This window comes from Callionymus lyra, chromosome 5, assembly GCF_982586985.1.
Source record: "Callionymus lyra chromosome 5, fCalLyr1.hap1.1, whole genome shotgun sequence".
In the NCBI taxonomy this organism is placed as follows: Eukaryota; Metazoa; Chordata; class Actinopteri; order Syngnathiformes; family Callionymidae; genus Callionymus; species Callionymus lyra.
In genome coordinates, this window is record NC_141822.1 from 30,214,392 (window position 1) to 30,241,955 (window position 27,564).

Here is a 27,564-nt window from a genome sequence, read left to right on the forward strand (position 1 = left end):
ACATTTTCTACACTGGTGCTTAAATATTAAACTAAACCACTTTTTCTCCGCTCACTACTGGCACTGGACTTTGACCGTCACAGGCCTTTTTTCTTGCACTCGATCGCTGACACTGTTGCCCAACATGTGGCGTCAGGACTGCAGATGCAAATGCAAAACTGTGTGTGTTCAAGCTTGTACTTTGATCCAATTGAAAAAAAACAAAAAACTGTGGATCAGATAAAGTAAACAATCACGCTATCACAAAACCCAAAGTTCCCAAAGCTGACTCCATGTTTCCGGTCATCTGACCACAAACCTGAAAAAACATTGCAGATGGTTTGGTTGGGAAATTCCTGAAACTGGTGGTAAAAACTCTAAAAGAAAAGACAGGTGATAAAGTAGATCAGACATCATGAAGACTACTGGACCACAGAGAACCTGCACAGAAGCTTTGTTTACGCTCATCTTTCTCATTTCGATCCCTCTAATCTGGTGGGTAGAAGATGTGTCTTTATGTGGCAGCAGTGTGTAACACAGAGGTGAAATCTGTTGTTCTCAGTGGTCAACAGCCGTTCAACTGCAGGTGGGGCTCCTACAGCGAGTGGAGTGAGTGTGATGGATGCACCAGAACGAAGGTAAATTATGCTTTCATATCAAATCATTTTCCTCCTTCGACAGAGTGGAACACATTTAACACATAATTCATCATTAGAGAAGATAAGATATTCCTTTCTTCACAGCAGCAACGTCACAGTAGGAAGAGAACACATAAGTCCAATACAGTACAGAAGGGAGGTGGAGGGAGTTCAAACTCATATTAAATGTTATATCTTTATAAAGGTTAAAAGTTAATAAGCTGCTGCTGAAGGCCATGCTGTTCCTTAATGCACTGCAACAGATGACACAGTGGGATTGAAGCCACGACTTTCTAGATAACAATCATTTTTCTAAACATTTTCTCAGGTGCGCAGTCGCCACATTGAAGTCTACTCTCAGTTCGGGGGGAGACCATGTTCAGGTGATGCCACACAATCTCTGCCCTGTGTCCCGGAGAAGAGCTGCCCCCTCGACGCGGGCTGCGGCGGTCGGTTCAGGTGCACATCTGGTAAGTGGTTCTCCACTGAAGCCTATTATTCTGGCAATGTTTTTGACAAATTATATTTGCAGGTCACTGCATTCCACAATCTGTGGTTTGTAACGGAGACCAGGACTGTGAAGACGGTCTGGATGAGAGACAGTGTGATGTGAGCAGGGATCTATACTCATGTGACATCGACAAAACACCACCAAACTCTGAGCTAACTGGCCGGGGGTGAGAGACACATTGTTTTTCCAGGTTTAAACATTCACTTTAGGTTAGGTAGAACTTTATTGATCCCTCAGGAGGTCTCTTTCGGGAAATTGTTTTTCCAGGTGCCAAAAACCAAAGCTTTGCCTTTTTGTCCTCCATATTGTTACAGTTACGACGTGCTGACGAGGAAACTTAGAGCCGGCGTCATCAACACTTTGAGTTTTGGAGGGCAGTGTCGGAAAGTGTTCAGTGGGGACCACATGGTTCTCTTCAGACTGCCACACAGCATCCTGAGGTACAACTTTGAGGTGAGTCTAACCAGCCACGGAGGAGCGCAGTCATTAAGATTCTTTTCATATAACACAACTGTCCAGTTTTGTATCTGAACAAACCTGAATAATAGTCAACAGTCAATTATTCATCAATTTTGTTTATTGTTGTTGTTGGATTATCTTAAAGATAAACAAACAAAATACATGCAATAGCTTCCAAGGAATTCTTAAAATCTTCTACTGTATAATATTCTATAAATGCTTGGGTGGGTTTTTTTGGCACACAGTGCTGCATTGTGGAATATAGTATATTGTCTCAAGACAAGTTAATTATATCACAATTCCTTGTCTTTCATAACTATGTTCATTTGAACAGCAGATACACTTCAACAGTACCATATAACTTAGTATGAGGAACTAAGTACAACACCCACCTTACTTATGGTGCCAACAAAAGAGTGAACTCCAATGATGCCATTTTTACACACTGCTCCATTTAGTGATTGGCTGCTACAATTCTGGATTTTGATTTTGATTCTGAGTGATTGGTTGGCCGGGACAGCAAAGCACAATGAGAGCTGTGCTGGTCAGTGTTACTGAGATGGTTGTTGAGAGGAATTAAACCTCATAATATAACTTATATTTGTTAATTTAATCAAGTGAAAAAATCAAAAATCTCAATACTTTGTAGATCTCATTTAATGCAGGGTGTTTTCAGAACAAAACCACCCACAATAAAGGAGGTACCATTGTACCTAATAAAAGTAACTTTATAAATTAAAGAGCAACTAATGTGTTGATTTAGGTTTTTCTTAAATGGATCTTGGACCTCTATTGTTCTCATCAGTATGTTTCTGTTTGTACAAAACTCTCTTTTACTTTAACTTATTTGCTTAAGCCCTGCTTAAATCTTGTTTTAATCTCTGGCATTTATATTGGTCACCACGTAAAAACATTAACATCAATCTACTATTTAACTATATAACACTCTAGGGCCAGGTATAATGTCTTGGTGGGACGAATTTTATGTTTAAGCCATCAACATGAATTCCAATCTACTTCTGAGCCAGTTAAACTTACTTTGCACGCCACATTTGGTCTCCAAACATGAGTTTCATGCATGTGTTCTATAACAAGATGTTTTCATCTAGTGATCAGAATAAGAAGTATCAGAATAAGTATCCTAACATGTCAAAAGATGCAGGCAAACATCACGTCTTTTTCTAAATAAAAGACCTTTAAAACTTTGATAATCAAAGCAAAGGGAATTATATGGATAATTTATTTATTATCTTCTGATACCGAAGCTTCACACGGCTGCAGCCATTGCCCATAATGCACTGCAAAGGTTGAAACAGAGCACAAGGTTCATATCCAACTTGTTTTCCTAAATTTCTCTCTCAGGTCGAAGTGGAAAATGAAGAAAGTGATGAATCGTACGACAGCTCCTGGTCATACATGCAGCATGTCACGGCCGACGGCACGACAGGAAATGACCGTCGTACGTTCCACCAGGAGTTATCTGTCAAGCAGGTCGTGTTTAAAAAAAACTCTCCTGGGTGTTTTAACTTCTGACAGTATTTCTTTGTCTTCGTCCATCAGACTCACAAACTCATCATCCTGAAAAATAAAGTCAAGCTGGCCCAGTTCCAGAACTCCGCCCCTCAGTACCTGACACTGTCCGAAAGCTTCTGGAAGGCTCTGTCGTCTCTGCCCGTCACATATGATTACTCAGCATATCGTCAGCTGCTGCAGACTTTTGGTACTCACTATCTGGCCGAGGGGTTTCTGGGGGGTGAATATGAGGCTCTGCTGAAGCTGGACCGGTCCATTCTGGATTCTTCCAGTAAGAAAATCACCAAATATTGGTATTTAGAAACTTTTGACGGAAACATATTCCTAAATTTAACAAGATTATGTTATCCACTAGTTACTTGGAAACTTAACTTAATAAAATATTTTTCTAAACTGTTTGTATGTAAAGGTATGACCAACATTGACTACCAGAGGTGTTGGAGAAAAGTCAAACGCCGGTTCTTCAGGAAAAAAGTGAAAACTACCTGTGAAAAACTCACACAGGCGCTCTCCTCCAGCAGTGGTAAGAAACAGTTGTTTACGTTGTTCCTGTTGGAATAAACCAAAGCTGAAGAAGATGCTTTAAAAAAGCTCTGTTGTGGTTCTACAGGACACAATATTGAGAGCATGCCTGTGGAGGTGAAGACTCGTGGAGGCGACCCGTCGTTCATCGGTGCACTCAGTGTTCTAGATCTTGAACATCCAGAAGCGAACGGAAAAGTTTATGATAACTGGGCGTCCTCCGTCAAAGACTTTCCTGACGTCGTTGACAAGAAGGTGAGACAGTTCAAAGGTTGTTAGAATCTTCACAAGATGATGGTGCACAAAAGCAGCACCAAAGATGTGCTTGGAGATCTTTCATATCGTGGCTTCATTTGTGTAACTTAGTAAATGTGGCAGGAAAAAAATGGGCCAAATATTTAAGGAGTCGCAGGACAGACTCATTTCATATTCTAATACAATACAAAAGATACGAATTACGATATATCTTAACTATCTTCTTCATTTGTATAATGTTTTACATCAATAACATTTGTTCCTTATCTTATCCAAAATACCATTGTCTTCATATGTCACTATATCAACATGAACATTAATCTACTTGCTTTTTGAGGGCGCCATAAAATAACCTGGTGGACTACATTTGCCCAACTCAAGTTTTGCTATAGTTTACCATCATTTAATGAAACCCTTATTAAAAATGTAGATCTATGTTCGTCACCAAGACATTTTTCGATGAAGGTAACTTGGGTTGCATCATTGAGAAACTTCTGTATCATGAAAGATTAATAAATGATTAAAATGATTAAACTGAATGTATCCAGGACAGTAAGGCAAAGGCAAATGGGATTTGCACCTAGATGACTGGTATCAATTTTTAGATTCTCAAAGACATTTATTTTATACTCTCATCCAAAATCAGACAGGCAACCCAGATAATGAACCTCTTTTGGTTGTAGAGTTTAACATTTGACCTCTATTAACGTTTTCATTTCATTGTGTGATCCTTTCGTTACCCATTAGGGTAAGACTCTATATTAAAATGTCATTTATAGATTGTATTTCATGAAATATATAATTAATTTGAAACTATTAAGCAAAAATCCAAGTGTATTATTTAATAAGATTACTTAAATATTTTCTTTCTTAATTTTTTTTCCACTAATAATCTATGAAACTTTTCATTTTTCGTTTTTCAGTTAAAATAATTAAGCATACAGTAGTGAAACTCAAGCCTGGGGGCCATATTTGGCTGGCCCATTTATTTTATGTGGCCCACAAGAGCTTTCAACAACAATTGAATTCTAGTTTTACTATAAACTAGACACTAGACCAACTACAATGCATGTTCATTTCAGGACATTGACACAATCCTGTTCAACAAGCTGTCACAAGTCAATGGAGAGATATATATATTTTCTTCTTTTCTCGTTTTTCAGATGATGAGATCACATTTTGGCCCTTTGCTTGATGGAGTGAAGCTTCTTATATTGACATTTTTCTAAGGGATGAAGGACACATAATCTGCAAAAATATGTTTCTATCTCTGGCTAAGATCCTTTTTAAATATTCAGTTTATTTTAACCAATGTAGATTTGTTTCCAGGGTCACAGAATTTGTCTCTGTTTCATTTTTATCTTTATTTATGGTATTTCTATCTGTGAAAAACATGCATTTCTTAAAGTAACCCTGACTACACATGACTCTTAAATGTCCCTCCTCACAGCTCCGTCCACTCTCCGAGCTGGTGAAAGAGGTCCAGTGTGCAGGGTTGAAGAAGATCCACCTGAAACGGGCCATCGAGGAGTATATGTCAGCCGAACACCCATGTCACTGTTGGCCCTGCCACAACAACGGCCAGCCAATCATCTCTGGCTCTCAGTGTTTCTGCATCTGTCAGCCGGGAACGTCGGGCCAGTCGTGCGAGAGCGGACAGGTGATAGGAGAGCAAGCAGGTAAACAAGTGGACATACATTAAATCTATGACCTTCCAGCATAAGAGGAAGCTTGAACTGAACTAACTGAATTATCATTTACTACATCAGGTGTGATTCATGGAAGCTGGAGCTGCTGGTCATCCTGGACTTCCTGCTCTTCAGGTCAGCAGTCGAGGTCCCGCAGCTGCAACAATCCTGCCCCCAGTGGAGGTGGGAGGCACTGCATTGGAGAAGCCAGGGATCAGAAGGCATGTGAGGATGCAGAGATTCAACATTTACAGTGAGACCACACGCATCATTTCAAGACTTTCACAAATCTAGCGAGGAAATTTGGAAGCATTTATATTTTGGTGTGCAGGGTGATGGAGCCTCAGTGTTTCAAACTCTCCATTCCTCCACCGAAGACATGCCGGCCTCCACCAAACCTCCAGAATGGTTTTATTTTGGTAGGATTTGTATTCATCTTATTATCTATTAACATGTCACCACCACACCTCAGATCTCAAGATCATGTCGCTCAGATCAACAAAACTTCAATTTTCCAAAAATGATACTTTGTCTCTCCTCCTTTTAAAAAGTCAGTCCAGTTGTGACAATAATGAAAACAATTAGGTAAACAAAAAGAAAGTCTTTCTCTTACCAAAACTATTTACATGACCAAGATAATACTTTAAAAAAATACTTTGAAAATTAATTTGCACAAATGTTTAAAAAAACGTTGACAGCAAATAAAACTTTGCAAAATTTGACAAATTTATTTAGTTGTATATAGATTTTAATTTAGAAACATAGTAAGACACACCAGACAAAGGCTTGGTTCTCAAGACATTAACTGATGACTTAAGATGAAATATTCAACGTACTAGATAATTATGTAAAATAAAAATGAAAATTATTCAATATAAGTCAGAGATGACTTCTTTATTCTTGCCACTGTTTATCTCTGAAGGACCCCAAAGAGGTCTACCTGGTGGGCAACACAGTTGCATACACCTGCATAAACAGCTACTATCTCAGTGGAGACGCTGTGGCTGAGTGCACAGAGCACCTGACATGGAGGACCCCAGCGATGGTTTGTAAAAGTATGTGATGTGCAACAACCCTTTTTATTTGCGGTTGCGCAGGTAATAGAAAATATTCTGAAGTTCCGACACATCTTCTCATAGGTTCCATGTGTAAGTCTCCTCAGCTCAACAGTGAAATATCTGCAACACCCGTGAAAGCCGTTTATCAGATCGGTGACAAAGTGTCTCTGTCCTGCCCTGCTGGGTTCACTCTCGAAGCCGAAGAGTCGGACATCATGTGCGGTCCCAGTCTACTCTGGTATCCATCCCCCATGTCTGCAAAGTGTACTAAATGTAGGTGATCACTCTTTTTTGACTAAAACATCATGGAGCCAGTTGTTTCCTACTAATAATTGAATATACATTTCAATGGAAAAATGTTGATCAATTCACTTTGGCCTCTTGTTTATACAAAACCCAGTGAGACTCGGTTGCAAAACCGCATTAATCCCAGACGTTTCTGCAGCTGGATCAAGTGGATTTTTTCTCAAACACCATATACTATGCAGAATAATTCATTTTCAAAAAAAAGGAACATTCGTCTGATGACTTTATCCCAATTATCCCAAAGCATCTTTAAATGATAATCCATATATCAAAACATATCAAGGATAGAGAGAAGTGATGTAGGAGTAAGATCAACTCTACAGATCAGTTAATGAAATGATAATAATGGACTTGATTCAATTACCTGAGTCTATTTTCTGCATCATTCCGACCATGGAGAGAACATTTTGTTTTCTCGTTTAGCCAGAGAGACTAAGTCTGCAGCTCTTATAATTTTGTTTTTAAGAGGTAATATAAAAACCTAACTCTCCTGACTTACTCACATGTTTCAAACATTGAAGTCTTCCTCTCCAAGATGCAGTAAGTCCCTCATCATGACCATGTTTTGAAGTTATTATTTTATAAAGTTCTCCCCCGTCTGAAATCTTGGCGAGAGCGGAGTCTATCATGACGTAATAATGGTCTTCATTCCTCCTCCAGCCAGCTGTAATCACACACGCTTTGTTTATACAACAAGTACCTATCCACAAATCAACACATTAGTTTCCCTTTAAAACAACTCTTAAAATTAAATTTGCTAATTAAAAGATAACTGCAATCGGTCAGTACCTTTGACCTCAGCTGGATATAGAGATGTAAATGTCCAAGTGTTTCACAGTTGTAGCCCCTCATCTAATTTCAGTGCCCCCAACTCCCCCTCCACCTGAGCTCAAGTGCAAACTCTGGGAGAACGTGGGGCGAACACAGTGTGTGTGTAAAATGCCATTCCAGTGTTTGTGAGTATTAAAATGTAATTATAAAAAACAATATGTTTATAAAGACATTCTGTTATTTTCTCTCACACAAAGACCGTCGCTGCAGCTGTGTGCCAGAGTGGGTTCGGGTCGCTCCATGGTTCTGAGTGTGTGTAAACTGGGCGCGTTGAGGTGTTTGGGCCGAAGCTTCACGCTGGCCAACCACAGCGAGTGTACCTGGCCCAAGGAGGAGACGTCGACCTCTTGTGATGACTGCACCCCTGGAATTGTCTGTCGCGGTGAGACTTTAACTTAGATGTTTCGTTTGATTCAAAAACAATCAAAATCATTTAGTGATACATCTTAAAACTTGTGTCCGCACATTCACAAAAGGAATGTATCAATCCCCGCCCAATGAATATCACACAAGAATTTTATTTATACACATAACCTTATTATTGTGTGTGCCAGGAAGACTAGTCACATACACATCTATATAATATTCTTACAATATTATACTTTTTATTTTTCGGTAGTATACTTAGTTAAGGTAAGGTAAGGAAGTTAAAACTTTATTGATCCCTCAGGAGGTCTCCTCCGGGAAATCGTTTTTTTCCAATAGCCACAGAAAATACAGCATTTTTTCATAAAAAATAAATCAAGTTACTATAAAAAAAAAAAAAATTAAATAGTAAAATAAAGTTACTTTAGTTGACAATCATACTGCTCTCACAATGTGTCCCTTCTTTATTTTATGGCCACACAACAGTGTCAATCCCTGCTGTAGCTTTTTTAAAATTATCTTCATTGTGCTCTTATTGAGACTATAATTTAAAAATGGGTTAACGTTTTTATTCCATAATTAGACAAGTTAAATTATTAATTTTGTCTCCACGGTATGTAACATGTAATTTTTATTTTCTATTATTATTTTTAGCTTGTAAGTGGTCAATATAGTTTTTTATCAAGAGTTGCCCTCAGGTGCAAAGAGGGTTGGTGACTCCTGATCTAGATGACAGCTCTGTTCTCTACACAACAGGTGGAGAGTGTGTCTGCCAGGACAGATCGGAATGCCCCGAGGATTCCCCCCTGCTGTGTGTCCAAACTGCTGCTGGCACAGAGAATGTGGGCGAATGCCAGGCTGTTGCCAGGAAGTGTTCCGGAGAGAAGATGGTCGTCATCAGCATCGATGCTTGTACTGACCCGGTGTGAGTCGAGCCACAAACATATGAAAACCTTCCACTTCGGTCACAAGTGCTGCAGAAGTTTTGAGTTGAAATTAATAATGTTTGGTGGAGTAGATATGTTTTAGTAAGAGCCTGAAAATAAGGGTTTGTAACAAAGACAACAACAATTGACTGTAATGATGCAAATGGACAGTTTCCAAGAAGAAGAAAACAGCTTGATATTACCTGGAAGTCAAGCTACAGAATACGGTTGTCAGGGAAACAGCAGAAACTGATTATGGCTGAAGATGAAACAAACTTAATACCATGTGTATAAAGCACTGAAACAGTATTTCAAACCCAATGTTACAATGTCCAATTTATTTGAATGAAAAGAGAGCAATTCAGAAGCAGTCTTTTAATGTTTTTTTTGCTGACTAAAATGGAACATTTTAATACATAAATGCATATTTGAAAACAGGCAGATTTTTTGCTAGGATTTGCCCATTTTTGTTAAAAAAAAGAAAAGAAAAAAGAGAGAAACTTTGTCCTTGAATGTCGTGGGTGTTGTGTCTGGCATGTATTGTTACAACAGTTGTCTCATCAGCTCGCACATAATCCCACGTTAAGGATCTCAAGCTGATAACCGGCACATTTAATGGCAGCCATCGAGCACAGGTCCATGCTGCGGATCCTCTGGGTGCGGAGCAGCTTCACACAGAACGTGTGCTCTCCAGAGCGAGGACACCGATTGGCTGCTTTGCACTCACACTTTTGGGAAGCTACGGATAAAGACAAGAAAAATGAAGATATGCTGACATGAAATGTAATTTTCAAGTTTCTCTTGAGGAGAGTCAGTGTTGCCTCATGTATTAAAAAATACATGTCATAAGCACTAGAACTCTACATACCATTGCTATTAGAATATAGCTCTTAGTCCAAACTCTTTAATTGTTATAATAACATGTGTTTGAAGAAATTCAAAGAGCCTCACCTGAGCAGGTCTCCCATTCATAGCAGATGTCCAAACCACACGGCTCCTGTACGGAGCTCTTGAGCCCATGCGTGGTTCTAAACTTTCCCCAGTCCAGTTTAACCGCATCAATATTGTCGCACAAGTCATCGCTCACGAAGAAGAGAGGGTCACCATGGCAACGTGCCGCAGCGAAATAAGAGGTGGACATTGACAGGATCAAGTCAAGGCCTAAATTCAGGACGCACATGTCGTTTGGATGAGACCTATACACACACACATACACACAGATTAACAATAGTAAAGTGAGATTTCAGAAATTCTTAATAGGATTCAAGCGAGGGTAAATCATTACATGTAGTTCTGGCGCTGGACACAGACACACTTGTTGCTCTGACGGATCTTTCCTGGACCACAGGAAGTGTCTACTTCTCCAGGTATTTCTGCCGGAGACATTTCAACCAGACATGTGATGATCCCGAGCATCATTCATTGAGAGCGTCAGTACCAGTGCAGCGGAGGTCGGCAGGTAAAGTCGGCTCCCAGGTGAAGCTTCCGCTGCTGCATTCATAGAAACGTGTCGGCTGAGGAATCAACTTCGGTCCCCGACAGTTCAGCCCCACTGAATCTCCCGCCCTGTACTCCACTTGGCTGGGGAACAACTCCATGTCATCGGGGATTTCCAGAGGAAGGCAGATCCTTCCTGTAAACAAAAACACTTGTAATACTGAAACATTCTCGGAAGAGTGCAAGAGATTAATAATCTTACTGCTGCAACTTCCCTTCGGGGCCGTCCAGGTCCCGTCAGGAAGACAGTTGATGAATTGAAAACCCTCAAAGTCAAATCCTGTGTAACACTGGAACTCCTCATCCTCCCCCAAGTCATAATAGTCCTTTCGTTTCTGTGAGAAAAACAAAATCTTACTTAAGATTGCTGTCACGACACTCAAGCTCATTGTATAAAAAATACAACTACTTCATAACTGTACCTAAGTTTTTCAGTATGTGTGTTATTATAATTATTGTGTTGTCAAATTACTTTGACGATAAAACTGATAAATTGACAATATTTTGGGAGAAAGGTCAAACACACACTGTGTCATTTATAAGTTACCCTTGTGTTATCTCGTGGTCTAGATGACCCAGAGGCCTAAAACAAATGTGTTTGTGGTATCCCTTGTGTTGTCTCAAGTTGAACAACCTCCCTGACTTCCAAAAATACATACTGTATGCAGTGGTGGAGGTCGTTCATCTTGACCCAGAGACAACAGATGGGTTGAGAATTTCACAATTAGTGAATTTAATAACTTAATAACAGAGTTATTATGTATTTTTAATCTAAAGAAAAAGTGTTTTGTTGCACAGTTTGAAAACAAAACATCCATGTAAAACACAAATTAGCTGGCTGTTTATTTGTGAAAGAAAGTTTGATCACGGTTTTACTCTTTCATAGTGTATTTAGTCGTCATCTGTACAGTTGCGATGAAAGAATCTAAATATTGTGTTATTTATAATAATTTAATCATAATATTTTCTTTTTCCAATGAAAACTAAAATAAAATGTGGATTATTAATTCATAATTTCTAATAGAATAGTTTAAAATTCATAGAAAATAATATTTTACGTAACTTAATGAAAATAAAATAGAGATTTCATAGTTAAAGCTTGTCATGTTATTTAAAAGTAATTAAGACATAATAATTATAATAATTATGACATTCCTCCTTATTTCCTCCCACTCTGCCAAAACGTTGTTTTATAGCAGCTACTGTGGGAGTGATTTACCCGCAGGAAGCTGTTGGCAGGCGCTGACGGTCGAAGACAACCCTGCACACCTGGTGGCAGCTCTGACATCAATCCCATCATGAAGTCGTCGTCATTGTCACACGTCTCTTTCCTGGTGACAAGAAGACGGGTTCGATGTTAGCGTGGGGCATCATTTCAAGCTGGACAGGTGAAAAGAAGATTGTCTACTTCTCAAAGATGGAGACGTGACATGACTCCTCACTTCTGTCCGGACCCTCACAAGGTTTGCCTCCCTTCAGGGCTGCAGGGTTATCGCAGCGCCTCTTCCGATGTCTCTTCATGTCAGCTCCACATCGAGTCCAGGGCCCCCAGCAGCTCCAGTAGCCATCCACACCCTCTGTGACAAATGAAGACGTTAACTTCCCTCCCTTCTGTTTGTCTTCCTCTCACATTAAAACCACTTCCCTAAAGCAGTGATTTAAAGTCCACGATTTTACCTGAAGTATAGTCGGGCGCTTTTGTTTCACAGTTCTCCCCGAAGGTTCCGGTCTGGCAGACACACTTGCACTCTCCTTGAGATCGGACCGGCCTGCCGTTGTTGGGACACGGAGCACATCTGCAGGGGTCGGACTCCTCCAGGTACTGCAGCTGGGCTCGCCTCAGGTGGCGCCTCTTTGTCACGGCACACGGGATCCCCTGGACCAGATCTATGATGGAGAGCAACTGGCCACACAAACCCAGCATCTTATTAACCATCGTGTCCTACAGTAGACGAGCAATAATAATCATTTTGACATATTGTGTTTCCTAACCCATCGTCTCGACTGACCTTTACATGTCATTATAACAACATGTAATTAATCATGAGGCGTAAAATGTAACTTACCTTGTAGTTGACCACTGCGGGATTGTCCAGAACCGACTGAATCCAGTTCCTGTAGACCTCCTGGTTTGGAGTGACCCCCTCTCCCTCCCAGGCCAGTGCTGCCGCCTCTCTGGCTCGACCTCCCTTCACCTGGGAGAAGGACTTCTTCGCAGCTTTGACGTACGAGCCTGGAGGAGTACATACATTGTATGTATTGTGAGGATTCACGGATGATATCGTGCATCTGTTAAGCACCTTGATATTTTTCAGTCATCTTGTTGTTGGTGCAAAAAGAACGGCTTTGGTGTTGAGAGTAGAGGACAGCGGTCCAGGAGATCTCTCGGAGCAGACAGCCCATAATATGTTCCTCTGTGTCACCTGCAGTAAATGGAACCAGATAAATTGAGAGACAGGTTTTCTAACCAAAAAAAAAGGAAGTTAAAAATCAGGATTTAAACATTTCTACTACTACTTTCTGTGAACTGTTTTATCAATATCCAGAAACCTTCACTATTTTACGGAGGAGGCAAGGTTAGGCACCAGGATTATTTCAGATTTTACTATATTGCTTCTCACCCCCATTTGGAGCTAAACTAGAAAATAAAGAGGTCATATAACAATCATAGTTGCCCCAGAAACGTAAGGGAAAAAAGAAAAATCAAATTTAGCCAATAGTATTGAGCATTAAACCTTAAGGGCAACTAATGAAGGAAATCAACTAACAAACTTTAATGTTTGACCAATCACAGCAGAGTGGGCGTGGTTATGTAAACCTGATTTCATGTCCAGAGAAATCGTTTTCAGTGAGCGGGGCTTAAGCACATTTTCTACTGTAAATATCTTTATTAAAAGAGTTTTATACAAACAGATACATACTGATGAGAACAATAGAAGTCGAACATCTATTTAAGAGACACTTAAATCAACACATTAGTTGCCCTTTTAGACAATTGGATGATGATGTGTTCTTAAGTGTTGTTTTTGAGTCTGTTTTTTTTTTAACATTGAATTTAAAAATTTGAATATATTCAAAACAAAGTATTGTATTATACACATAGAGTATTATATTCTAAAGTCAAATATTCCAATACAAAAAGTATCTAAAGGAGCAGGACTGTTGTTTTCTTCATGCTCCTTGATATTGCAATGCACTGATGTAACAGTTGGGTGAGAAGGACACACCCAGAAGTGATGACTCTCTTGATTTACCAATATTTCAACACAAAAACAGACCACAAAAACAACTCCTCTAGCTTCAGGCGGCAGGAAGTTGGACTTTAAATTGAAAATACAGTTTTTGATTAAGCTTTAAGGTTGGCTTTAAGTTCAACTTTATAAAAAAAAAGTACCTGAGCTTCTCAGTTCCTCTCTACTGTACTGGTACAAGAAGTCGTAGTGGCCCCCCAGAGTGCCGGAGCTGTAGTAGTGTGTACCAAACCGCTGGAAGATTTCCCTGTAGAGGGCGTAGTTGTACTCCAGAGGAAGAGCATGTAGAAACTGGAGGAATGGTTCCGACAAGACCAGATCTTCTGGAGCGCGAACCTTGAAGGTGGACACTGGAAGGATTTGATGAATCCGAATGAACTCTGAGTCCTGAGGAAGAGAACATTATTCACTGAATAAATTGTATATTTGAATGTATTATCAACTGTATTGACCAGTAACAACACAGTCCACATCTCACCGATTTCTTTGAGGCCTCAAATGCATTCTTGTTTGAGTTCAGTTTGAAAGGAATTCTCCAGAAGGCGTGGATGTGCTGTTGCTGACTCGATGAAGATGACTTCTCCAAATTGATGGTCTCACTGTGCAGCTTCTGTGGCTCGTTGTTGAAGTCACCAACCTCCCCTACCTTGACGGAACCATCGACAAATTACTTATAGAATATCATCAATTTTGCATTAATTACCACCTTAATGTCAAAGCTTTCAAAGTTGTGAGGGACCCTGTGATACCCTGGTCTTTTGATGATGCAACTTTCTCCCATAAACATGTTGTCCAGCACGGCCCCTTTAGGCTCCTCAGCCAGAGTGTCAAACCTTGAATAGAAACAGAAAGTTCTTTGATTTCAGAAATAGAATCAGAAATGGTTTTGCCAGCATTGTAAATACAACACTAAATACATTTAGTTTGCTAACTTGTGCAAAGTGCACCTACAATTATCACAACCTATGAAGGAAGCACGGCTGCGTCCCATTAATATCCTTATTCCCTCGAACACATTCCTCAAGCACTACTGAAAAGAGCGAGGGTTGTCCCAATACTTCAGGAATGAGGAACGAGTGTGAGGGCCGTGGCTTCTTTAATTTTTGAGTTTTTTTGTGACCTCACTTGGTAGTAAGGTCCTCCCAGAATGCTTTGCACATGAAGACTGAAATCAATAGAGGCTAAAACTAGGAAAAGGCAGGGTGTAGAAATTACAAAAAAATAGTTGGTCTTTTTTATTTTTTAGGACCTTTGGTCGGGTGCGCTGAGCTTCAACAAAAAGTTTTCATTGTGGTAAAGTTGTTTTCTTAACATACAGCCTTCATGCATAAACATTTATTTAATATGTAATAATAATGCGGCATAATATGTAGCGTTAACGATAGCTATGGCTGGTGTTTCCTTTTCAAGTTAGCGAATGATGTGATTTCTGCGGAATATGTCTGTATTGTGGTATTAAAAGTCAAAAAATAAATCCCCCACTAGTAAACCTAGCCTTTACTAGTTAAAAGGCTTTCTACTAGACTTACCCGTTCCCCACCAAGTCGGCCCCCGGCACGACCCTCCTAACAGTCGGACACACAGTAGTGTAGCTTCCACAGTCTGTCTCGTCAGAATTGTCTCCACAGTCGTTCTGTCTGTTGCACGTGAGAGTCGTGTTGATGCAGCGTCCTGCAGAAGAGTCCGTTTGAAATGATTAAGTTGGGAAATTGAATTACTTTGTCACAAACACACTCACCATTATTGCACTTAAATTTGCCTTTGCAGTTCATTGGAGGTATCATGCAGTCAGCGGAGGGATAGCAGGACCTCTCCTCCGTCAGCTGTTCGCTGCAAGCTGACCCCCCAAACTGTGCTGGTCTTTCAACAGACCGAGTCCGATACTTTGACAACAAGAGAGAAATTGTTATTTATTATTTTATTAACTTTAGTAAGTAGGAATAGGTGAACATTTTTCTTGTGTATGTATACTTGGGGTGTTTATTTGCAAGAATCTGGCAATAGGATGCATATCATACAGTAGCAGAGTATATATATTGTGATACTGTAGGAACAAAGATATATTTGTATTAGTCCCAAAGTACTTAGTGTAGTGTAGTGTAGCACAAGGTCTATAGTATTACTTGGCAATGCTGAGTAGTATTACTGCGTGGGGGCTGTAGTATTATTCCATATTGCACCGTAGTATTACTGCTCAAGGTCTGTAGTATTATTCTGTGATGCTCCGTAGTAGTTCTGCACAGGGGCAGTAGTATTACTCTATGGTGCTTCATAGTATTACTGCATGAGGGCTGTAGCATTACACTGTAAGGTTCTGTAGTATTACACAAGGCTCCTGACTACTGAGTATACTACGAGCCGCATAATGCTTTATGCGTCTTTAAGTCCAAAAATATGGTACTTCCTACACCAGTGAGGTCTAACTCAATCATACAAGGGGCAAAAGTATTTTAAGTCGAGGTCGCTGGCCGAACAGAATGTATATTTACCAGGAAGTATGATCCTGATATTGTATTTTCATTCTTGGAGGCTCAGTGTTTCCTAAATATCTGACTCTGGCATTTCAGAATTTACAACACGCATGAGTCTAGATGAAGCTCTAACTACTTTCATTTGTTCAGCTTTAAAAGCTGCTGGAGTCGACTGTATCCTCTTGTCCTCATTTATCAACAGGATATTGCAGGATTTCCTGTACCTTTAGCTACTGAGGTAAGGTAATAGCTGCTACCATCTAGTGATCAGAGGTTTAATTGCAACACAAAAATGAACAAACACCCTGAATATTGCAAATATTAAAAATCGAGTTACTTTATACATTACAAACTTTTTTGATACAAACCATAGCAAATATGATTAAAAAAATTAAATATGATATGAGAGCTAAAGACAACATGATACTGGTGTATCAATATTTTCTCACATGTATGCTGTACGATACTTATTTGAACTGTGTCTGGAATACAAACAGAATGTTAACAAGAGTCTTGCCTGTTTCTTCGTGCATCTGGAGCAGTCAGACCAGGGACCGAACTCGGTCAACACGCAGTTGATCGGACACGACTGATCGTGACAGGCTCTTTTATCGGTTTTCTGGCACAGCTGTTGGCAACTATTCTTCCAGAAATAATCGTCGTACTTAAAGTCCCTGCAAAATAATTCAAATTTGGCAAAAAGTGCTAAGAAAATAATAACAGATATATGAATAAATTTAGCAAAGCCATCTTTAGCATTTCATTTACTAACTTAAACTGCACATCACCTGGTTCTGTGCTGAGCGCCGTGGTTGCAGGTCTTGGAGCAGACGGACCAGGAGCTCCAGGAGTAGCGGTCACAAAAACAAGCCAGGCCAAGTGACCCCCAGCTGAGGAGTTGCAGTACTGGAAAGAGAAGTCTGGAAGAGGCCATTGCTCTGAAAGTAAAAGAGCATGAAAAGATCCATTAGTTTTATGTTAAAGTCATAAAGGTGTGACTCACCGCATTAGCAGGATCTGATCATCTAGTGGGTCTGTGGATGTGTGTCTCTGAGCAAACTGGAAGCACTGGATCCTCCTTCTGGGACTCCTCAGAGAGATCTTGTTTTAAGTAACAGAAGTAGAAGCATGCAGTTGCAAAAGTCTTGTTTGTTACGGGAATCAGACGACTGCGGAGATTCCTGCTCATCACTGATGTGAACCAGATGTTGTGTCGAGTGCTTCCCCTATTATTGCACAACAATCAACTGGCTACTACGCTTGAAATTGTATCTTAGATGGGATATAAAGGCAAGATATGTAGGGTCACATGATCATTTGTTGATTGATTGACGGCTACTTCCATAGGTTGCAGAAAAGTAGTTAATGTGTTTGCGATTTACTCTATGATACTCTAAGATTCATCATGAAGAAAACAAAATAAATAAAATATAAAAAAGCACCTTTGATTGTTTGCATAGAAAACTTTATTCCCATTATAAAATATTTTGTTATTACACAGGTGTTTCTGGGAAATCTCGCACAACAACAATGTAACACTGAACAACGTCACGTTTGACACACACTTCCACAAATGTGTTGCTTTTACATTCAGTGAAATGACTGCAATATTGTGTTTCTGTTCCAGCTCAAGCAGAATATTAGTTTCATCCAGATGGGTTTGTTTATCAAGGAAGACTTATTGCACATTGAAAACGAAAGCTTTCTGACTAGCGCCCTCTACTGAATGCGTGCATTATTATAATCTTAAAACCGATTTTTTTTTTTCTTCCTCTCCACATTATTCATAGTATTAGCGTGTCTTCTTCATTCTAACCACTATGCATCTTAAGCTGTACTGGATGATAAAAACTTATCTGTAAAGAAACATATTCACATTTGACGTTGAGAAGTCCTTCTGATGTAACTCTAGAACAGTATATATTTTCACATACATACTTTTGTACTCAATATAGATGGCATTTAGTGACAAAGCTGATTGTTTTAGATGGAGACGATCATCCAGACACGAGGCAGCAGAGTCCAGTGAAGCATCGTTTTCTCTGTCTGACCAGCGGCTGAGGTGTCAGGTTCAATAAGCTGCTGTCATCTGTGAACGCAACAGAGACAGTTAGTACTTGTTCTGTAACATTATAAAACTGTTTGATCCAAATCTATAAATGTCACCCACCTTGATTTTTCAGTGGCAAAGGCAGTGTGTCCCTGAGTTTGCTGAGCAGGTTCCTCATCTCTCTCACGTCTCTGCAAGAATCACAGCAAAGTCAAATCCTGCATGGCTCCTTCACGGACTTGTTAACTGTCATAGGAGGAGAAGGTACCGTTCTATATTATCAATATCTGTCTCGACAAGCCACAGCTCATGAGGGAAATCAATTGGAGAGGAGGATCGGTCTTCAAGGATGGGAACGTCGGAGCTTTCATCCACCCTAAAATCCATCTTGGCTTCAGACTCAGGCCCTTCAGGTCCTAAATGACACGACACAGGGCGGTCGTCGTCAACATCACCAATGAGAGCTTTCGTGATGACTCAATTACTGAACACAAAACTTGGAAGATAACTTAACAGACTACCGTAATACATTTGTTCAGGCCACTTTTTAACTGTTATCCGGGAGTTTAGAACTGTAAATAATGATTCTGCATTCAATTGCAAGCCCAGAGAAAAGTTACTATGTGATTGATTATAATCAAACATGACATTGTTGAACATATAGTCTACTGTAGATCTGTAATGTCATTTTGTGTATGTTCAGCAAAAGATATTGCACAAGAGTCTTAAAATGTTTAGTTTTTTTAAAGAAGTGTCAAACGTTTACTTTTCTTTTGCAGCTGAAGAACTCGGAGCATGCACATGGATTTGAGCATCTCAGTAATAAACATCTCCAGACAACACTGCAGCTGGATGAAGAGGCGACAGATGTCAGGGTGGATCTCTCCGTCTTCTGGCCTGCAGCGGGGACATGGAAAAGATGGGTGAGACATTGGTTTCTTAATATACTGGAAGTTAGACCTGAGCTATGCACACTATTTTATTCTTAACCGCCTCAATAGTTTTGGTTAAAGAAATCTCGGTCGTCTTACGGTTTTTACTTCCGTGCTAAAGAGTTTGATGATCTCACCCGGACACAGAAATGAGGGCGAGGTCCTGGTGGGCTGTCCGAGCCATGGTGCATCCTCTGGCCCTGGTGTGGTGCATGTGTACCCGCAGAGACGGACAGTCAGCTGAGATCTCCCCAACAGATATGACCTGCTCCCGGTACAGAGCCACCAGAGTGTTGAACTCCTGCACCGTCTGGAAAAGGATGCCAATATTGTCGTATTTTAAGTGCTATTTAATAGTTTTGGGGGGGAAATGTAAATAAGGTAAATACCAACCTGTTGTTTTCAAATCAAATACAATTTGTTGACCTGAGCCAGGCAAAATACAACCAATATTCAGAAAGTGAGTTGTATTATATGGTTTGATTTTCATATTACAAAATAATGTATTCCTATGTTGGCTAAAATGAAACATTGATTGTGGCGCAGGTGTGCAGCCTACTCCCATCAGTATGTGTGAATCGCTGTCAAAAGCACTACCGAATTTCCCCTCGCGGGACTAATAAGGGATTCTAAAATGATAGCTTTGCTAGCTAGCTAGTGCTAATCAGCAATGGCTAACATAGGTCTTAACATTTTAACACCTATATTGTTATGATGTTATTCGATTTTTCTTTCCATGAATGATGCTGTATTGTATTGTGATGAAGTAAATCACATGCGTGACGAGCTCCTCGAATCCCACAGACATGTTTAACCTGATTTATATTTAAGCATCCACCTTTATTTCTTCTCCACAACAACAACTCTCCACCACCTTCCCCTCTGAACGACAGCAGGGGTGTCCATGTTAACCATAGCAACAGCGGATGATGGCCGACATCAAAATTTGAACGACCGACTTTGGGCCACAAAAGACGACGGCCGTCTTCAGGTGACTTTGCGCGAGCGATGGCGGGACACTCACCCTCCTGCTGTCGTCCAGGGCCGACTCCCCGGGCTCCGTTACCCCCGCTCTGGGAGCGATGCTTCCCGCAGATCTTGGGCGCCTTCTCCGCCCGTACGGTGCAGAACACATTCATGCACAGGCTCGCACAGATGGTCTCTCCAGCAGAAACTGAGGCCGTTCTACCGAACAGGAACCGCACGGTTGCGATCGTGTCCACGGTCTCGGTAAAAGCTGCCGCAGAAGAGACGCTCGAGCGACGCAGGAGAGGCGCAGAGCCGCAGGACCGACAGGAGTCACCTTCAGTCCTCCAGACGCAGGAGATCCAGAGAAGCCGTCGTCACCCTCTAACTCCTCCCTAACATCAAGACATCAACGTTTTGTCTTTATTTATCCTACAGGTTTTCAAGTGAAATTATTAGTATTATTATTATTAACGGATGCTGTAGGAACTACGGTTTATTGACTTTCTTTAAAAATAGTAATAGTAGGATATTGGCAAGTCAACGTACAATGAATGATAAGGACGTACAAACATATCTTACATTATAGCTTAACATTTATTTGTATTTCAAAAGAAAATATTTCTTAAGCAGTTTTAACAATTAATTATTTTAACTAAACACCTATATTGATGTTAAAATGGTACAGTGAGTATTTTCATATTAATTGTCAATAAAGAATACTGATACAGTTCGGTTTAATATGCATTTGGTGGCGTGAATAAAAATATTGCAATATTCAAGTATAGATTTATTTTTTTACCCTATAGTGTTATTTGTGTCATGCGTCAGGAGGCTCTCTTACAAAATGAGTTAGCCACTTAAAATCTCATTTCTCAAAAGGTAGGAGCCATTTTAGATCTTCCAGTTTCTTCCTGATGACTTAGCTACTCCAACACGTCCTCACACCCAAGGCGTCATACAGTCCGACTCCGTGCAATGTCCCCCTGGCGTCCCTAAGGTGACGTTACAGGGGGGACAAAAATGTCGGTTTTGGCCTACCCGGGTCACCCAGTAATATACAGAGCACTCCCCGACGTCGGATTCAAACGACCCGGGTTACATTTGACGCGTCGCCCACCTCTTCGTTGCCATGGTGACGTGACGTGACGTGTCGCTGTTGTCCTTTGGCTACCGTAATTCTAGAACTATGAAGCGCACTTGAAATGTTTACTGTCAACACTGCGATTCTAACCCCGATTGTGCCTAACGACCTCTAACCACTTTGAGGTTGTACATAAATCGGTAAAAAATTCTTCATTTGTATTTTTTGAAGCTTGGATTGTTCACGCATCGCGGAAGTCAAGAGGCTCTCGCGGATTAATACATGCTTAAAAGGTCCTGTAAAAGTGACTATATTGTATATTTTTAGGTGTTTCAACTCCATAATCTTGACATTGTTTTATGAATGATCAAAATAAAGTCTGGATGTGCTATTTTGCTTGATCCTCTTTATAATCCGGTGCGCTTTTCTATGAAAATAGAACCTTTCATTGAGATTGCGTTTATGGACATATGTTTTCTTTTTATTTAGCTGCGATGAGCGTCTACTTGACGTTTGTCAATCGCGATCCAGCAGAGGTGACGTCACACACGCTAATAAACTGATCGTGGAATGTAGAGCCGTCACACCACAGGAATAAAATGAGAGATTGTGCTTGTTTGTTTAAAAGCGCCATGGAATTCAATTGTAGATGTGTGCTTGTATAAAGACCGAGTTAAGATAAAACGTTTTCAAACTGCAGCACACGCAACTTCCGTCAAACCCCCGGATGATGACGTCAGACTTGTTGTTACTCGTCCCAGAACATGCGTCTTTGTCCTCACGTTTGTGCATAACTTGACGGAACCAGGTGCGCGTCACTCGTCTATTGAGGGAAGATATAATTATTGCTTTAAGTCGACTCAGAAATAATGTTTCATTGCGTGTAATGTAACTTTCTGTGGTGCGTTAACGCGAGAGCTAGTTCGCTAAAACGTAGCTTTTAAAATTATAATGCAACTCACACACGTATTTTGTTTGTTATTTTGAAAGGACGAAAATATATTTATATTCCAATAAAAAGTTTGCTATATTGGTAGGTCATGATAGGCGATTTATTTTATTAATATTCAAGATATTGATTTCATTTATCACTTCCGCATATTAATACAGATAACATATTTATCGTATTTAATTATATAAGTATACGTTTATTTGAACCCTTTTGGATGAGGGATTTGATCTGTTGTAGTTTTCTTTAAATGAAAGAATATATATAAAATAATAATGAAAAGTATTTTAAATTCCAGCATAAAAAGGTAAACCAGATGGAAACACCATCAAACAATGGATGAAGGAAACATGGAGAGCTTATCTCTGAATGATCAAGTATACTTGCTTGTATTTATTGATTTATTATATTTAAAAGGGAGCACTAGTATGTTTTTGTTTTGTTTTTGCATGGAAGTGACCTGCAAGAACTGCCCAGAACTCCAGACCAGCTTGACATGAAACCATTCTCTCTGTGGTTCCTGACAAATGATTTCAAATGTGAAGTAAGTGAGTAATATGTGTAACATAGTGAACACAAACTTGTAAACCTACAGCACATCCCATCATGGAAATAATCTAAAATTCTATGTTCTTTTCTAGGTGAGATGGAGTGCTGCATATCAGGTGCTGGACTAACCATCGGAGGTGCAAGGGGTCAACACATGTCAAAAGTAGGTGAGATGGTTACATCTTACACACTTTGGTCTTTAAAATAGTCATGTTTGGTAATAATGATCAATACATTTCTGTGGCAGGACGCACTGACATGCTGACGCTTATGGTCAAGGTTTTTTGGGTTCTGTTGTTGGAAACACTTGGTCGTGCCCGTCAAGGTGGTAGGTACCAGACTGAAGAGTCTTTTTCAATAGAGTTTACACTTCAAATGATCGGAATCATACGAATTCATTAATACAATGTTTTCCAGGTTCTGTTGACTTTCGGACAAAGAGGATTCGACGTTGTTATGGCAGTAAGGAGACGGCAGGAAGTAAAAGATTCTTGAGAAAGAGATGAACCACCTCTGGAAGTCTCTGTCAAGTCGTTGTGATTCCCTGAAAGACTTGTCTCGCATGGCAGCGTCACAGCAAGGTAAGAGTTTATTTAGCAAGTAAAGAACAGAAGTACAGCTGCTCATTCTTATTGTCTTATTCTTTTAAGATGCACCATGGGCTTGACTGGTGAGGCTTTGAAGGATCTTCAGAGCATTTTAGGAGCAGGAGCAAGTCAGCATGACGTCACTCGAACCATGACTCGGACCAGAAACTACTACACACAAGTCTTCGCTGAGGATGAGACCATCAACGTCGTGCAGATTCACTCTGATGGTTACTCGTGACATTTGTGACGATCTGTGAACAATTGTTTGATATGAAACCTGTAATAAAGCACAATTTGATATCATTTTGAATAACGTCCCATAGTATTCATCATCAGTGCAGGTAATGTGTTGTGAAAATGACTATTGGGGATTTAAAAGTTGTAAAAAGGTCTCTGTTTACCCTGGTTTGAGATCGACATAGAGTTCAACATGAACAATATTCAGGCAAAGCAGACATCATATGTTAATGATCATGAATGAATAAATGCTTTATTTCAAACATGTTACATAAGAATGTAAACTTAAGACAAACAAACAAAACCAATGACGTTAGTCAAACAATAATATTTACCCAACATGTCCAAAGTAAGAAGGATGAAGCATAAGCTTGTCTATACATAACCCTTCACTACTCAATTATTAACCATCAACACCCAAAGTACATCAACAAAATACAAACATAAACAAACAAACATTCAGCAAAACACAGTGGAGATATTTAAGATAAATAGAGATAAACCACTGCTTTCTTGAAATCACCACACTTGCAATAACTTTCATAATTTTGTCATTCCATGTGATATGGGTAAGCAGTAAAAATTGATTTAATTCATCAGTAATCATCATTGTTTAAAATATCAACTGAAGAGCTATTTGTAAATTACACTCAAACTATGAAATAGAAGACAGCACGTCTAAAAGCTGTGAGACCCACAGTACATGTTTGAACTTTAAAATATACATATTTATGTTATTGATAGGTGACTCAAGACTGCTGTTATACTATCAGAAAACTACACACACCAACATGATTTATTTGTTTGTAGTGGCCTGTTTGGTGTCAATGAGTCCAAAAATGAGGCAGAGGTTGTCATTCTTCTGTCAAGATGGTCTCTGAGTGTAACAGAAAGACCAGACCTGATCTTCCATGAATGGATTTGGGAACTTTTTTTCTACTTGGACCTCAGAGCTGATGTTTGGATATGTTATTCTAGACTCCATTCTGAGTTGAACTGTGGTGGTTTGATGTTGCTATGAACTTCCTGTGCCCCATGGTATCATGGGAAACTTGGAGAAATCGGGACTTTGAAGCTCTATAAATCGACCATTGTTAATTTAAATTATCTGAAACTTTTAGAGGTTATTCATGTTCCATTTGTACACATATGTTTTCAAGGGCGTTTTTCTAGGTGCTTCCTGAAGCTACTTCCGGTTTGGGAGGGGCAATCATTATGGTTCCACCAGCATATGATTTTAGAGGTGTCAGAGGTCACACAGACCAAGTTTCATATGTCTGAGGGTCACAAAGGTGAAATTAGAGCAAAAAAGCATATGTTGTGAAAAAATGTGCTTTTTGGCTCCTGTTTCTGCTCTGAGGCCCCTGGAGGTTGTCATTCTTCTGTCAAGATGGTCTCTGAATGTAACAGAATAAGCAGACCTGATTTTCCAGGAATGGATTTGGGAACTTATTTTCTACTTGGACCTCAGAGCTGATGTTTGGATATCTTATTCTAGACTCCATTCTGAGTTGAACTGTGGTGGTTTGATGTTGCTATGAACTTCCTGTGCCCCATCAAGCCTCTGTTAATTATTGACTTAATAGCTGTAAGCAGTACATGTTATTGATTACTAATGTATGATTATGTATCTACTAATGCAATACATGTTTTTGATTACTAACGTGTGATTATAGATGTAATTATTCCAATAGTAGTAAACTTTTAACTTTTGACACTGGATAAACTATTAACTCCAATATGGATATTGTACATGAGCTGCTTTTTATCAACCTGTCATAATAAAAGATATGAACTTTTATCATAAAAACTTTATTTTAATTTTTTAAGCATTCATTGGTATCAATTATAGGCATCTCTGAAGTTACAACTGCATTGATCATGTTGGGATGAATACTATGGGACGTTATTCAAAATGATATCAAATTGTGCTTTATTACAGGTTTCATATCAAACAAATGTTCACAGATCGTCACAAATGTCACGGGTAACCATCAGAGTCAATCTGCACGACGTTGACGGTCTCGTCCTCAGCGAAGACTTGTGTGTAGTAGTTTCTGGTCCGAGTCATGGTTCGAGTGACGTCATGCTGACTTGCTCCTGCTCCTAAAATGCTCTGAAGATCCTTCAAAGCCTCACCAGTCAAGCCCATGGTGCATCTTAAAAGAATAAGACAATAAGAATGAGCAGCTGTACTTCTGTTCTTCACTTGCTAAATAAACTCTTACCTTACTGTGACGCTGCCATGCGAGACAACTCTTTCAGGGAATCACAACGACTTGACAGAGACTTCCAGAGGTGGTTCATCTCTTTCTCAAGAATCTTTCACTTCCTGCCGTCTCCTTACTGCCATAATAACGTCGAATCCTCTTTGTCCGAAAGTCAACAGAACCTGGAAAACATTGTATTAATGAAGTCGTATGATTCTGATCATTTGAAGTGTAAACTCTATTGAAAAAGACTCTTCAGTCTGGTACCTACCACCTTGACGGGCACGACCAAGTGTTTCCAACAACAGAAGCCAGAAAACCTTGACCATAAGCGTCAGCATGTCAGTGCGTCCTGCCACAGAAATGTATTGATCATTATTACTAAAACATGACTATTTTAATGACCAAAGTGTGTGTGATGTAACCATCTCACCTGCTTTTGACATGTTGACCCCTTCCACCTCCGATGGTTAGTCCAGCACCTGATATGCAGCACTCCATCTCACCTAGAAAAGAACATAGAATTTTAGATTATTTCCATGATGAGATGTGCTGTAGGTTTACAAGTTTGTGTTCACTATGTTACAAATATTACTCACTTACTTCACATTTGAAATCATTTGTCAGGAACCACAGAGAGAATGGTTTCATGTCAAGCAGGTCTGGAGTTCTGGGCAGTTCTTGCAGGTCACTTCCATGCAAAAACAAAACAAAAAGTGTACTTGATCATTCAGAGATAAGCTCTCCATGTTTCCTTCATCCATTGTTTGATGGTGTTTTCATCTGGTTTACCTCTTTATGCTGGAATTTAAAATACTTTTCATTATTATTTTATATATATTCTTTCATTTAAAGAAAACAACAACAGATCAAATCCCTCATCCAAAAGGGTTCAAATAAACGTATACTTATATAATTAAATACGATAAATATGTTATCTGTATTAATATGCGGAAGTGATAAATGAAATCAATATCTTGAATATTAATAAAATAAATCGCCTACCATGACCTACCAATATAGCAAACTTTTTATTGGAATATAAATATATTTTCGTCCTTTCAAGATAACAAACAAAATACGTGTGTGAGTTGCATTATAATTTAAAAAGCTAAGTTTTAGCGAACTAGCTCTCGTGTTAACGCACCACAGAAAGTTACATTACACGCAATGAAACATTATTTCTGAGTCGACTTAAAGCAATAATTATATCTTACCTCAATAGACGAGTAACGCACACCTGGTTCCGTCAAGTTATGCACAAACGTGGGCAACAAAAACGCATGTTCTGGGACAAGTAACAACAAGTCTGACGTCATCATCCGGGGGGTTGGCGGAAGTTGCGTGTGCGGCAGTTTTAAAACTTTTTAGCTGACGCTAAACTTAAACTAAACTTAACTCGGTCTTTATACAAGCACATTTACAATTGTATTCCATGGCGCTTTTAAACAAACAAACACAATATCTCATTTTATTCCTGTAGTGTGACGGCTCTACATTCCACGATCAGTTTATTAGCGTGTGTGATGTCACCTCTGCTGGATCGCGATTACTGTTGACAAACGTCACGTAGACGCTCATAATCGCAGCTTAATAAAAAGAAAACGTATGTCCATAAACACAATCTCAATGAAAGGTTCTATTTTCATAGAAAAGCGCACCGGATTATAAAGAGCGAAATAGCACATCCAGACTTTATTTTACTC

The 27,564-nt window shown here is 39.6% G+C and overlaps 3 protein-coding genes across 3 annotated transcripts; 1 reads left to right on the forward strand and 2 right to left on the reverse strand.

Annotated features, from left to right (window-relative positions):
- The first annotated feature begins 289 nt into the window (after positions 1-289).
- c7bl (complement component 7b, like) lies at positions 290-9,439 on the forward strand. The gene is made up of 17 exons (XM_087791888.1): positions 290-474; positions 542-617; positions 946-1,087; positions 1,150-1,294; positions 1,443-1,581; positions 2,950-3,078; positions 3,148-3,391; positions 3,530-3,643; positions 3,731-3,897; positions 5,348-5,576; positions 5,667-5,838; positions 5,917-6,004; positions 6,508-6,640; positions 6,725-6,916; positions 7,812-7,905; positions 7,978-8,162; positions 8,903-9,439. The coding sequence occupies exons 1-17, from the start codon at positions 395-397 to the stop codon at positions 9,073-9,075; spliced, it is 2,502 nt and encodes an 833-aa protein (XP_087648014.1). The 5' UTR covers positions 290-394; the 3' UTR covers positions 9,076-9,439.
- Positions 9,440-9,632: 193 nt separating this feature from the next.
- Positions 9,633-17,364, reverse strand: c6.2 (complement component 6, duplicate 2). Its single transcript, XM_087791887.1, has 18 exons — positions 17,295-17,364; positions 17,080-17,229; positions 16,809-16,965; positions 15,559-15,703; positions 15,350-15,491; positions 14,527-14,653; positions 14,299-14,466; positions 13,964-14,207; positions 12,870-12,992; positions 12,636-12,802; positions 12,247-12,472; positions 11,978-12,146; positions 11,789-11,900; positions 10,772-10,904; positions 10,511-10,705; positions 10,358-10,445; positions 10,024-10,268; positions 9,633-9,811 (listed from the first exon to the last, which is right to left on the reverse strand). Exons 1-18 carry the CDS (start codon positions 17,297-17,299, stop codon positions 9,633-9,635), a joined length of 2,775 nt encoding a protein of 924 aa, XP_087648013.1. The 5' UTR covers positions 17,300-17,364.
- A 370-nt stretch (positions 17,365-17,734) lies between these two features.
- On the reverse strand, positions 17,735-20,579 carry rgs7bpb (regulator of G protein signaling 7 binding protein b). The gene is made up of 6 exons (XM_087791890.1): positions 20,298-20,579; positions 19,411-19,583; positions 19,108-19,238; positions 18,610-18,757; positions 18,462-18,532; positions 17,735-18,380 (listed from the first exon to the last, which is right to left on the reverse strand). The coding sequence occupies exons 1-6, from the start codon at positions 20,406-20,408 to the stop codon at positions 18,289-18,291; spliced, it is 726 nt and encodes a 241-aa protein (XP_087648016.1). The 5' UTR covers positions 20,409-20,579; the 3' UTR covers positions 17,735-18,288.
- Between the last annotated feature and the right edge of the window lie 6,985 nt (positions 20,580-27,564).

Coding starts and splice junctions, on each gene's coding strand:
- c7bl (XM_087791888.1), top strand. CDS start 395: ATGAAGACTACTGGACCACAGAGAACCTGCACAGAAGCTTTGTTTACG. Junction 3,079..3,147: donor AGGAGTTATCTGTCAAGCAG/GTCGTGTTTAAA, acceptor TTCGTCCATCAG/ACTCACAAACTCATCATCCT. Junction 6,005..6,507: donor TCCAGAATGGTTTTATTTTG/GTAGGATTTGTA, acceptor TTATCTCTGAAG/GACCCCAAAGAGGTCTACCT.
- c6.2 (XM_087791887.1), bottom strand. Junction 12,803..12,869: donor GATGACTGAAAAATATCAAG/GTGCTTAACAGA, acceptor GTACTCCTCCAG/GCTCGTACGTCAAAGCTGCG. Junction 10,706..10,771: donor CCCGAAGGGAAGTTGCAGCA/GTAAGATTATTA, acceptor TTTTGTTTACAG/GAAGGATCTGCCTTCCTCTG.
- rgs7bpb (XM_087791890.1), bottom strand. CDS start 20,408: ATGTGTTCTGCACCGTACGGGCGGAGAAGGCGCCCAAGATCTGCGGGA. Junction 19,239..19,410: donor GCCCTCATTTCTGTGTCCGG/GTGAGATCATCA, acceptor TCCCCGCTGCAG/GCCAGAAGACGGAGAGATCC. Junction 18,533..18,609: donor GATATTGATAATATAGAACG/GTACCTTCTCCT, acceptor TGATTCTTGCAG/AGACGTGAGAGAGATGAGGA.